This window comes from Apteryx rowi, unplaced genomic scaffold, assembly GCF_003343035.1.
Source record: "Apteryx rowi isolate R43461 unplaced genomic scaffold, aptRow1 scaffold_69, whole genome shotgun sequence".
In the NCBI taxonomy this organism is placed as follows: Eukaryota; Metazoa; Chordata; class Aves; order Apterygiformes; family Apterygidae; genus Apteryx; species Apteryx rowi.
The window spans coordinates 1,187,328-1,200,503 of record NW_020450971.1 but is presented as its reverse complement, the minus strand read 5'-3'; the positions used below and the strand labels follow the sequence as shown (position 1 = coordinate 1,200,503).

Sequence of the window (13,176 nt, the reverse complement as noted above, 5' to 3'; positions counted from 1 at the left end):
ATGGGTGCCAAAGCTTTCCACCACTCTGCAAGACAGTCGGCTTATCTGCTAGGCTCCACACTGAGCAGACAGGACACTATTTGCCTATCTCAGCTTGCTGAGTGTCTGACAGCAAGTGGAGCTGTCTCAGTGTCTCCAGCTAAAAAGAAGGAAGAAATGCAGCCCCAACTCTCTTCTCACTGGTAATATCTTCTGGAAAGCAAGCCAAAGCCCAAGTCAGGACTGTCACCCTGGCCCTGCATGTCTACTTCTCACATTCAGATTATCTCTGTGAGCTGTCAAGTGAATTAAGGAGGCAGAAATCAGCTTCAAAGGATGTCAGAACCAAAATATGATCTCATGTGAGGGGTGCTTTCCTGCACTTCCAGCCTCTTCAGATTTTGCTCAGTGGGGAAGGGATGCGAAAGATGGGGCTTCGCAGCTCTGGGCTGCACCATTTGATAAGGAAAAGCCTGCCCTGATGCAGTACTTGTACCACCTTCCCTCGTTATTCTTTGCAATGGCAAGAAATTGCTCCTCTTCTTCACTGGGGATCTCTTGCTGTGCGACCTGTCAAGCAGCGAGATGCATGGTTTGACAGGACAAGCTGCTTGGATGTGTCCCCCATTTTCCTTCAGACTGGCTAAGGAGGAAGAGGAGCTAACAGGAAGTGCTGGATGACTCCAAAAGAGGCATGGCAAGAAGTGAGAGATTTTCCTGGGGCTATGTCCGCATGGATAGCTTAAGCGGCTCTTGAGTTCCATAAGGAGCCTTAAGTGCGCTTGAGCTCCCATATAAAAGTCTCTGTCTCACCTAAAACTTGTTTTCCAGTTCTTGTGCTCTGGACCCCTGGAAGAACTGCACTATGGCTCAGGCCTAGGGTGCTGGTGCTTCATGTTGTCCACATGAACTTAAGAAGCAGCCAAAACTCAAATTCTGAGCAGGGGCATCTTCTAGTTACACTGTGTTCATGTGAATGTCAGTCCTGAAAGCCAAACGTATGGAAACAAATTAGTCCATCCCCCCTGCCATGTACCTAACTCAAAGTGACTTCAACTTCCAGCTTTCTTATTTTTCACCTCCTTATTTCTGGCTTTACAGTTCATTTTTCCTCCTCATCCTTCTCTTCACACCTGAAGCTAAAAAGGCAAAGGGTAATAGTGTCCAAAACCTCCTATTCAGAGAGGCCCACCAGGTCTTTGACAACACACAAAAGCTTGTTGTGTGTTTTCATTTGGTGCATTTTCATTTGGTACTGAAAATCACCAAAGGCGACCAGGGAAACTGGGAGTGCACTGCCCCCAAATGTCTCTGCCTGCCTGCTGGCAGCACATGTGATGTCTGTACATCAGCAGGGACTGCTAAGACCCAATATAAAAAAAAACCTAACAGATAAAAACAAGAATAAAGGAAAGAAGAATTCATTTTATGTATATCTAGTCAAAAGTTACTGAGCTCTCATTCCCTTTTCAAGAGCTTTGTGGCATGCCTGTACATATATCATCCTTCTGATGGAGTCCAGGGGGTAGGAGATCCTATGCAAGCTACAGAACTGAGTTACCAGGCTTTTAAAATGCCCAAGAAGCAGAGAAGAAATTAAGCGGAAAAAAAAATCACTTAAAATTAAGCTGATGCCTCACAAAGCTGGAATGAAAACTGTACACAGTTTTGCTAGAGGGAAGTAAAAACAGGGAAAGATAATTGTAAAAAAATGTGGATAAAATTGTATGTGTTGGTTATATCTGTCATTTCCAGAACTATGTTGCTTAACAAAATAATAAAGACCTAGGTATTTGCTGCTGGCCTTGCTAAGCCCAGGAAAGCTGCCCTTAATGCCTGAAGGGCGTTCTAGGATCCTTCAGTTTGTGAATTATCAGTGCAACTCATGAAATGATATATTCTGAATGACAGCCCATGGGACTTCAGTCCTTCTCTGTTCACTTCTCAGGTGATCCCTGTCTTTGCCAGTATTCAGTATTCAAACATTTCAGTGGGGTGGCAAATTTTCTGAACCATTTGGATTTGCCAGTGAATTTCCAAATGGATTTGCCTCAGTTACCCCAAATCTGCAGGGAGAGCTGGAAAACTCAACACTGAGATGTGAAACACCAGCATCCGAATTGCTATGGGTGGGAAGACACTGCTAAAATATTCACCAATCTATGTATTCAAAGAGTGAACTACCCTAGGCACAAACAGGAATTGGTTATTCTACGCCAGCATACTTGGACCCTTGTGGGGCAGCCATCACTGATGTATCATGATGTATCATGCTCATATTAGTCACGTTGTGCCAATTACAGCTCAGAGGAGGTGGGTTTTCTGTTTTTTGAAGTAGTTAGTTGAGAACCAGCCCTAACATAGCCATAATTATTTTCAGAAACAGGATAACAGCCCTGTTTTGCTTAAAAAAAAAGAAAAAAAAGGGATATCTGTTGCTGGCCCTGCTAGTCCCATGTCTTCAATGAGGAGATTGCATCCTTTAAGCTACGGTTCTGGTAAAGCAGTACTATTTGGGTGCATGGACAGGAATCAAAGCACAGTTTGGAAATGTGGATGAACTTTTCTAGACATGGTTTGGCAAGATACAACCAGCTCCAATTACCACAGTGATAATGTCAGACAAGCTGCTGATGGCAGGAAGCAAAGCAGAACCTAGCTCATGCTCCCATTCCTGATGCATTGACTGAGCGGAGCAAAAAGGTATAACAAATCTGATGCCATTACAGTACAGAGCTAAGGACTGCGAGGGGAAATCAGAGCAAAAGCTGAGGCAGCATTTCAGATGGTACAGGGAGCTCTTCCAGCTAACACCCTGAGGACTATCTTACTTTGAAACAGTTGCTCTGCTGACAATACCTGTATTTCAAAGAGCTGAGATCTGCAAGTCCCAGCTTCTGTCTAGGCTGAGGCCTGGGGTGGCGCTTTCGGAAGGTAGAGAAAATCTTTGCTTGGTTTGTTTTTTTGTTCTTCTTCTCCCCCTTTCCTAAGCCATGTTAAATTTTACACATGCCCTAGGAAACACAGTATATTGGACCACAAAAAAGACAGCCTGCACTTTGCTTTGGCACAGGAATCACAAAGGTTAAAATAAATGAATATGTTTGTCACAGGGAAGCATCCATTCAGTTGGGAAGGGTGATTGCAGGAGATAGGAGCAAGCGGCACTGCCTTTCGTCTAGCTGGCTTTGGCAGCGTTTGCAGTGGAAGTGCCGTCCCCATGAGTCTTTTTGTCTGTGGGCTCCTGGGTGGGCAACCAGTTTGCAGTGAAGACTTGGCTCTACTGCTACTGGGAGACAGCTTGCTAGCCAGACACGTACAATCTGTGCACTGAGGGTGGGCTTCCTTGACTCACTCTGTTCTCTGGTAGCCGCCCCAGAGAGTCGCTTGGCTGCTCTTTCAGTTGAGCAGCGTAGTGTCATGTTCAACCAGACACTGTGCTTCACTGCAGAGATTTTCCCTCAGAGTTGCAATGAAGTTAAACAATGAAGTTAAAAAACTCCAACGGTTTCTGTTCCGGCCTTAAGCTACATTGTATTTTCAACAAGGCGGTGAGCAACAGGAGAAAGGGGCTGTCTGCTTTGTAATTAAGATCACTGGGGCTTGCAGCTGCAGCGGGAAGCAGAAAAGGCCTCGGGAACAATTATTCAGGATGAAGATCCTGAGTTCTCCCTCCCTGCAGACTGTCAGTGCGCAGCTGAGGCATGGAGGCTGACCCTGCCGCCATCGGGTCCCTTATGATCCGACTGATGTGCAGGGGTCACGGCTCAATTGCACCGGGAGGGGAGAGCTGCCGAATGCCAGATTGTAACAGAGCTTAGAAACTCCACCAGGGAGGCTGTAAAAACAGAAGCAAGCACAGGAAATAATAGCCAATAAGCAGGGCTTCCGATACAATCATGTTCTCATTTCAGTGTCAAGCAGCAGGTCGGGAACGAAGGGAAAAATACCATTCCCTTTCCTTTTTTGGCAATAATGGCTTGTAACCTCAGAGGAACCTCCAGCCTTTAGGGATTGGCTCAGCATTTTCTCACTCCACCGGGCTCAGCCGTATAAACACCCTGCTGAGCGCTCACTGTCTCCGCAAAATGTCCAGAGAGGTGTCTTCTGGACCTCTCCCTTGCCTGGCACTCACAGGGAACTTAGTTTTTCACTTGGAGACAGTAGATGAATTTCTTCGTGATGCCCAGACAGCGTAGGGCCAAGTTCCTTAGAAAGGCATGTTTGAATATTGAAGAGAATCATAGGCACATTCTGAATGCCTCGCTCAAATCAGTAGAGCCCACACTGGCCAACAGCTTTCTTGTCCCCAGAACAGCCTGCTGGTACTCAACAAATATATATAGGAATTGCAGGGGAAGAAGAGCATGCCCTGTGGACAGCATCCATGCTGGGGTATAAAACACTTTATTTCACTGAGGCTAAGCAGCTTCCTTGGACTGGCAGGCCGAATCCCAGCGGGCACTTGCGGGCTCAAAGGTTAAACTGCTGCCCTAGAGCTCTGCTGTGTGGTGGATAAGCAGCTGGCTCTGCAGGACATGGACTAGATGGTTCCCCTCTGACCATCTTTTCTCACTAGTTCAGCCATGTAGTGTATAGTACAAGGTGGCTCATTTTTTGCCTACACTTCCCTCCGTAACTTTTAAAGCATAAAAGTCTGGGTAAGAGTTTGTAGAGTAGGGAGGGCATATCACACAATGAAATTGCATCTGAGAGAGGAGATTCTTTGAGGTGATTTAGAGAAAACAGTCATCCATTGCTGTTTTTAAGGGGAACCTTGGCATAGCAGACTCAGGCAAGCAAGAGGACATCCTGTGATTTTTTTCAGATTAGCAGTGTTCCAAGTCCTTCCATCACCGGTAAGCATTTCATAACTTCAGATATTTTCTTAAGGAAAATGCTCAGGCAGTCCCAAAAGATCCATAAAATTTCCTGCACGTGCTCCCACCATAGAGTAATGAAGTCCTGGATAGCCAGCCAGGGCACTGAATCAGGACAGAGATCTGAGTTTTTCAGTGCACTATTTCCTGTAGTTTAGGCATTGGGTTGGGTTAACAATATTAGATGTAGGGCATCTGAGCAGTGTGTAATGAGAAGAGGAAACAGCTCAGCACAAGAAGTAGGGTGGATAAAGAAACCAGGGCTTAGAGTAACAAGGGAAAATAAGAAAAAAGGAAATAGGGAGAAAAAAAATGACTGCAGGAACTAACAAGTAACACCAAAAAGCTATTTTCCGATAAGAGGAAGGCTTGCTGGGACAGCAGGATAAGGGCAGAAGAGGACTATTTTCAACAGACATAGACAGGAAAATCTAATCCACATGAATCAAACAGATGTGTTCACCTGGTAGTTCAGAAGTTAAGTTAGCTGCGTGGGCATATAACAATCCCCTTAGGATGGACATCAGGCCTCCAGATGGTTTCACCATAGTTAACAGTACCATGAGACTACGAGAGCTGGCTAGCAAATGCTTAAGTGTTTCCTGTAAGCAGATGATTTGATGAACTATTCAAATAATATCAGCCAGACTCATTCCCTCTTTAGGATTTGTTTTAATAAGAGTATTCAAACAATCACACTTTAGCAATTACTGGAAAAAATGAAATTCACCCGTTGCATGAGTATGTGTGGGAAACTGAATAGTAACTATTCAGCACCAACGGAGTTTGTGTCATACCCTATTCAAGACCCAAAAGGTCAGCTACTTTATCTGACTATTTACAATCTGAACTTGGAAGATCCAGGGTGACTCAACAGTTTAATGCATTAATGCATTTGTCAAGTAGATTTGAAAAAGATATCAGAATTTTCCAGGAATATTCTTTTAACAAAAATTCATATTATTGAAATTGCTGTTTAGGGTGTTATATTCACTTAACTGCAGAAGACTGTGCTCATCTGAAGTTTCTCTTTCCACATATTATTAGACCTGAACTCAGTGATTCTCACACATGGAGGAGAGGCAGCTCAAAGAAAACAAAAGTGAGCAAAGGGCCATTTTTTCCAAAATCTTTTCAAGATTTGTTATTTGTAAATAAAATATTTATAATGCACTCATCCAACTTTGCTAAGTATATTGTTCAGATGTGGAGGACAAAACCGTATACCAATGTGTAGGAGAGAGGAATTATGAAGAACATCAGAGAGTTTCATGAATGGGGAGGGAGTGGAAGAGAGAGGTTTTGGGTATTCAGGATGAATCTTAGGAAAAGCACTGTGATAGCAAGACCCTTTGGAGTAAAAGAATTAATTCTTAAAAGGAAAAAAAAAAAGGGAACGGAGGTTTTAAAGAAGTTTTCAAGTCTTGGAATTAAACAAGATAAGTATATTCCAGTTCTCATGTGTGTCCCTGTGAATTCAGCTAGCATGGAAGCCCAAAATGTAATCCAGCCTCTTGAAAATGTCAAAGCCGGTTTGCTCCAACACTGGGTCAGTGGGGAGGTGGGGTTTGTGAATGCATCTGAACTGGATTGCCTGTTCTAGCTAGCACAGATCAAACAGTTAACACAGCTTATATTCCCAGTGCTCAGGAAGGAGAAAAGCCCTAACAACAAAACAAAATGAAGTTCTTACCTTTAACAAACACATAAATTTTGGCCATGAGATCCTCATTAGATGGGAAATCGTCATGAATGCAGGTGAAGTAACCAGTGTCATTTGCTGTGACCTTCCTGATGACAAGCATGCTGCAGCTTTGCCTTGTGTTGTTACGGCAATTATTTATGTGTACTCTAGGGTCTTCTTTCAGGTCCTCCCTCAAAAGCCAGCTTACAGAAGGTGCTCCCCTGTCAACACGACACACAAAAATTGAAGATGGGGTCATGACCTCAGACAAAACTTGGGCTTCCTTCTGGCCAACTTGTATCAGTATTCCCAGTATTCATACTCCTGACATTTGGCAATGAATGATAAAAGTTGATAGGAGTGCTTGTGTTTCCAGCCAGAAGAAGATAAGGTGGATCACCCAAACTTTTCCCCAGAGCAGTCTCTAGTAACTGTAGCAAGCTAATTCCTGGAGGGAAGTTTAATTTTTATTTTAAGAAACATCCTGTACAGAAGCTTTCTTTTAATAACACTATATTTTAGCCACTTCAAACATTAGAAAGTACCAGATAAAATTATGTGTTTCTTCCAAGCTGCGGACTTTGCATATTTTAACAGCTCTAAGGCAGCATCGAGAGAGAAGAACATTTAAGTAACTTCGCCTCACCTTTCTTTCTTAATCAGCAGTGACTGAATCTTGATTTTGTGAAGGGTCTGGAATTAATCGGATTACAGATCTTAGAATATCTGCTCAAGACACATTTTTTTCTATTCACCTCGTCACTGTGGTCAGAACACAATACAAGCAGGGCAGATACACCATTTCACCCACCGGACCTATTCGTTGTCTTATCTACGATCACAGCTAATGTCAAATACAATTCTACATAGTTCACTGACAAAAGGCAAGGTCTTTTTAAAGCCTGTTGTGGAACTCAGAGAGAGCTTTCACTTGACCTAAGTTAGCTTGGTAACAAGCACTGGCTGTGCTAGTCCTGTTGTATTAGAAACATCAAGGCACACCATGTGAGCAGAAGCTCTTGGAGCTCTGTTCAGCGTGGGATGCACTTGCAGGGCTCTAGTGGAGTACTAGGTGCTCATGTGATGAAGATTATGATCTTTCTATAAGAGACTGGTTTTTGCTGGTCAGTGTGGAAACTGATGGTGTATCGGGGGTAACTGTTCGTGGATTCTTCTGGAGCAGCTGGAGTTTGTGTTAATGTTAAAGGGGGGCAGTTTCTCCTTCTGTGTTTGCAGAGAGAGGCCACTGTTCAAAAGCACAGGGAGTTCACTCACCCCTTCTCAATGAATCCCCATTGAGCAAGTGGCATTTGCTGAGCTGAGGAAGGAGGAAACACCTCTGAATTTCTCCAACTGAGTGTAGCCAGGGAGAAATCCGGTCTGGACACATCCATTCAGTATAGAGATGCTCATACTCAATGCATCTAAGCATGCCGTGTGAGATTTCCAGTTAGCTAGTAACGCTGACTATTCTTTCTGTACCAGTTGCTTTCTAGTGGCGCAATAGGTGCAGCAAGGGAACATGTTTGCCTGTAAACTCTCAGTGATACTTAAACAAACATCCTCTTGGCCCTCGTTTCTGCCCGTCCTTTTGTCGCCTTCCTGAAGATGATGCGGACACAGGGCTGAACTCTTGAGGTTATTCTCAGCACGTAGCTGACTGAGAGCACTGGGAAAAGTGTGAATATCCTCTCTGGTGAGCAGCCTCACCCTCATTTTTGGATGCACTGTTGACTTGAACAACTCCACCTCATCCGTCATACCAGCTTCCTGTCCTTCAGAGTGCTGAATTACTTTTTGATGGGGAAGTCCCTACCCCGTGTTCTTTCCCAACTTTACTAACGTCATTAATGGCGTAATGACCACCTCTGTCAAAAAAATGGGACTTGTGGCCCTGCATATGGAGCAATGCCACTTCACATTCAAACATTCAACACCCACTGCGTGCTCAGGTCCCTGCCCCTCTCCTGTCACCCAGACTGTGCTCTGCAGCCTGGTGTCTGCCAGGGTTGGAAATCTGCAACAGTGGCTCTGCAGAATAGATGAGGGATTTCACACATCTGTGTTTCCTTAAACGTGCCCACTTTTTCCGCCAGCATATTTTATCCAGGTGGAGGATGAAGACTTTGGCCTTTGCTTTGGGATTTTCACACATCTGGTGGAGGGGAGTTGCAGCAGCAGCAGCAACAGCTCTGGCCAGACTGCCAAACATGAGGAAATCCTGGCCAAGAACCTCAGAAGAACGGAGTTTGAGGGAGAAGGGAAATTCACACAGAGTTACCTCAGTCTTCAACAGCTACCAGCTCTTTCTGCTCTCTTGTGCTGCACTCCACACAGCCCTAATGCTGCTTGGAAGTAGGAATAACTTCAGAGCTTCCTTCTGGGCCAGTCTGGAGATAATCTGTGAGTGTGCAGGTGCTCATGTCTACATGATTGACATCAGAGGACCTGATACAGGGGGATCTCACACTCAGAAAGTAAAAATCTCAATTCTAGCTTCTATTCCCTGCTGTTGCATGATGTGAGGCAAGTAACTGAACTGCTCTGGGCCTCTTTTCCCAGGTTAACATGGAAGGTAATATGTTTTTACCTCTCAGGCCTGCTGTGTGGATTTATTGCTTCACATCCATAAAGTAATTTGGGATGACTGCCAGCACTACAGAAGTGCTAAAGACATAATAATAATTTCTTCATTCATTTGTTCATCTGGTGATATGAGAAAAATAGGATGTTCCTACAGATTAAAAGGGCAATGGATGGTGAACTGCTGAAAAGTAGTGATTTAATTGGCCTGGAGCACCACACTGAACTCAAGTCCACAAAACACGGTTTATGGAGCATTTAGATTTTAAAGGACAGTTTAAACTTTATTGCCTTCATGCTTGCTGCTTGCCAAACTAAAAATATCATTGTAAGGTTATTTTGACCTCATAAGCCACACGGCTAGCTGCAGGTATTTGGAAAAAACTGTCTTACGCTGCAGAAAACATCACAAATGTATGCAGAATGAATCAACTTGCCTTTCACTGTAACACTGAATTAAATAGACTGGGACGAAAATCAGAAGGGGCATATCTGTCAGCATAAACTATAGCTTAGATTCACCTTCCCACTGTGTTGTCTTACTGTCTCCAGTAGCTTCTGTTGCAGGAAACTAAACGTACTGGCTACGGGTAACAGTCAAGGAGACTTTGCCAGAAGGTGTAAAAATAGTGTGCGTGCATGAGAGAGAAACTGTGGATAGTTTGCATTACTTTAAGCCTTCTCTCTTACAATGCTCTCTGAAGGATTTAAAAAAACAAGCTCTCCCCAAAGCTTGGCATATAAATCATACTCAGAACAAGTGACGCCTCCTTACATCACAGTCTGAGGCCTTTTGTGTGACCGAGCAAGCTAATGCGTGTTCTGACACAGCAGAAAGTGCCCTGACTCTCCGCATTTGCTACTCAGATGCCTGCCGGTCAGCTGTGGCCATACACTCTGTGTCCCACATTTCTAGAGGATCATCTCCCTATAAACACAAGTCATTACCAAAATTTTGCATTTTCCTTACAGGGCTAGTTTCTACACACTGTGCCAAGAGTTGAAGAGCCTTCAAAATTTATGATCAACGGTCTGGTCTTTATGAATCCTGGCTATCTTTGATTTAAAGAATATGATCTGTTCAAACAGGTCAGGTTTTGAATGTACGCATATTAACTGCCGTTTATTTAATTGTCATCTCTTAGGCTGGACAGTATTTGAGGCCAGGAAGTTTAAGCACATATATATAGAACGGGCTGATTACATACCCTGGTGATCTTGTGTGTCATTTACTTACGCACAGAGTGAAAGACTGATTTTAGCTATGCAGGAGTTGAATCTGAACCTATTTGCAGAGGAGGATTTTCCAGCCATGTCCTTAAGTGAGATACATCCCCCTCCCATAAGCTTTCCCGTGCACTGACTCAGGAGTTTGTTTGGATCCCTTTACAATGTACAGAATCTGTCCAAGCTGAACATTGACTAAATACTTTCCTCCCTGCTCTAATACAGCCATTAAATTCTACTCCACACAGAAATGCATGTGAGGGAAAACAGCACCGGTTCGCAGATCATGGCTGTGCAGTGATCTTTGCTCTCCCCTATCCAGAAGCTGCACTGTGCCAAGGTCATCAATAGAACCAAGGAAATCCAGCGCTGCTGGAGCAATCCTTACCTGCATTTTATTTTTAGGATGTCTCCTGGAGAGATGACAATGTGGTCTTTTGCAATGCTCAGTGTTGGTTTCTCAAAAGGTTCTTCCTCAGCAAGACCTGACCCAAATAAAGAAAAAGCATCATTAGGCAGGCTATTCAGTATGTTCTGAACAGACACAACACTGCCGAGGAAAGCTTTTTGTTTTGCAAGCAGCGCCTAATTTGGGGGCCCATACAAGGCTTTCATTTATACTGATGCAATTCAGTTGAGCATAGAGTAACGTTGTACCTAGTGAGCTCCCTTTACTTTGTTTTTCAGTCCATTATTCATCTCTCTCTTTTCTAACATTGGCACCTGCATTTCTGCTGATAGTCTCTCCTCTGTTTATTCAGGTTTGGCTGTATCACTGGATGATTGCAATTTTAGGACAACAAGTTAGTTTCAAAAGGATTTTACACACACATAAAAGTGGAGGGAATCATGTCTTTGGGAAATAATTTGATGTATGATATTAGTAATGTTTAAATTCATAACATTTTAATCAATAGAAGAAGAAAAAACAAAAATTTGGGGGAGCAAATCTTTCCAGTTAGCAACTGCGAAAAATCTGCTATATTAAAAGCAAAGCAAAAGCCTACCATTTTCCAAAGCAATATTCACAAATACTGCATTTCAACTAAATAGCAAGCTTTGGCTGGTGGACCAAGCTGCTGCTTTCTGTGCCTGAATTCAGCAGATTCAGCACTTTGAGTCCTCCTGACAACCGACTTCAGAAAGTTGAACATGAAACTGTCCTAAACAAGAAGCATATCTAAGTGTATATCTACGACGATATAATGTTCAGAGAGGGAACTGAGAAGAAACAGAAGTGAGGTTGGCCAGGCTGGTTTTCTTGTCCAAACTCAAAGTAACATAATCAAGGAAAGGACAAAACAAGCTTAGATAAGCATCTCAATTTCCAAAGCTATGACATTAAAGCCTTATGTTTTCTTTCCCCTCCTGCTCTTCACATCTATATCTTCTTTTTTGCCTTGAACTTGATAAGCCAGAAATATTCATCTGGGCTTACAAGAGGCATTATTCTCAGCAGAACAGTGATGATAACATATCTAACAAAAAGAGAAACATGAGGGTTTAACTTTTCAACTGGATGAAACAGTGATTTTCTTGCCTCCCACCTCCCATCGCCTCTCATCTCCCTTTTACTGGATTCAAGTGAAACGCTCTTCACCTGGCATATTGGCTCAGGGAGGAGAGTGAATCACTCCCACTTTGGACAATCTGGTTTCTTCTATGAGCCATTCGAACTCCCATCAGAAATGACCTGCTAATATCTCATGGCACTAGCTGCCCAAAGAGGTCTTTGGCCAGAAATCGCATTGCTAGACTCCTTCTGAAGGCAGATTGACCTTTCCTACGGACCTTTAGCGAAGACTTGAGACTAGTCCTGACCATTGCTCAAGACATTGCCCATACACAGGCACACCTGCACACACGCACACAATTTTGCGGGACTGCTGATGCTGTAGGCCTAGCTCCAGCGTCCGCTGCAGAATGAGGATGCAGCGTTGGACTCTGGCCAACACAAGCTCCCCCCCCGCATTCGCGTTAGGTTCTGCATTTAGCCCTGCCTAAAAACCACTAGTGTGTGTGTGCATGTGTGTGTGTGCGTGTGTGTGCGTGTGTGTGTGTGTGATGCTGTGGATACAAAATAACCACTGCACTCCCACCCCGCAGTTCCCCTGTTTCAGTAAGAAGTGCAGTTATTCCTAAAGACATTCAGGGTGACACATGCAGGGCGCAGCATCACATTTAGTAAAGAATCGACCGAAGAAAACCCGAACCCCACAGGAGGAGACCCTAGGGGGCAAGTAGGTCCTTGCACTTGACTCAGAGGTCCCTCAGACTTCTGGAAGCGCCCAGTTCGCACACAGCACGGCCTGAGTTTTGGTGCATTTGTCCCACTGCGCTGGGACCATGTGTTGCTCTTTGCAATAACAATCCAAAAAATAGGCAGTAGCTTTGGAAATGTTTTTCAAGTATCATTTAATGAGCTAGCTGAGGGTTATTCTGGTCCTGTGTAGCTCTCTGAGGACACAGCTTCTACCATGATACACTCTGGGCTGTTTATGTTGTGACTTCAGCCAGGTGCTGGCTCGACTTAGAAAATCCCGGTCTTTGTAATAATCTTTTATTTGGTTCCTCTTGTGCCTTCAATTGTTCTTAGGGCTTACGGGGGCTTAGCTGCTGCCTTGAGCTGGCTTTCGAACAGGGCTGAGTTTTACTTCTCGTGAGCGAGGGTGACGCCACCCGAGGGGTCTGCAGCGCAGTGCCACGCAGCCGCCATAGACCCGAGCTGCTAGTGGGACTGCAGAGCAAAGCGGTCCGTTTTATAATATTTGAGGCTGCTTTTTATAAAAGAAAGAAAAGTATTTTTCAATTATTCTGTTTATA

The 13,176-nt window shown here is 44.0% G+C and overlaps 1 protein-coding gene across 1 annotated transcript in view; it reads right to left on the bottom strand.

The window, feature by feature from the left end:
- The window catches only part of LOC112975755 (vascular endothelial growth factor receptor kdr-like), a 103,038-nt gene extending 91,014 nt beyond the window's left edge, over positions 1 to 12,024 (bottom strand). The window contains exons 1-4 of the mRNA XM_026086246.1: positions 11,954 to 12,024; positions 11,753 to 11,831; positions 10,742 to 10,938; positions 6,553 to 6,764 (exon numbers count right to left, since the gene is read on the bottom strand). Coding sequence (XP_025942031.1) covers positions 6,553 to 6,764; positions 10,742 to 10,938; positions 11,753 to 11,831; positions 11,954 to 12,024 — 559 coding nt within the window. The remainder of the gene's footprint in view (positions 1 to 6,552; positions 6,765 to 10,741; positions 10,939 to 11,752; positions 11,832 to 11,953) is intronic.
- Positions 12,025 to 13,176: the final 1,152 nt, after the last annotated feature.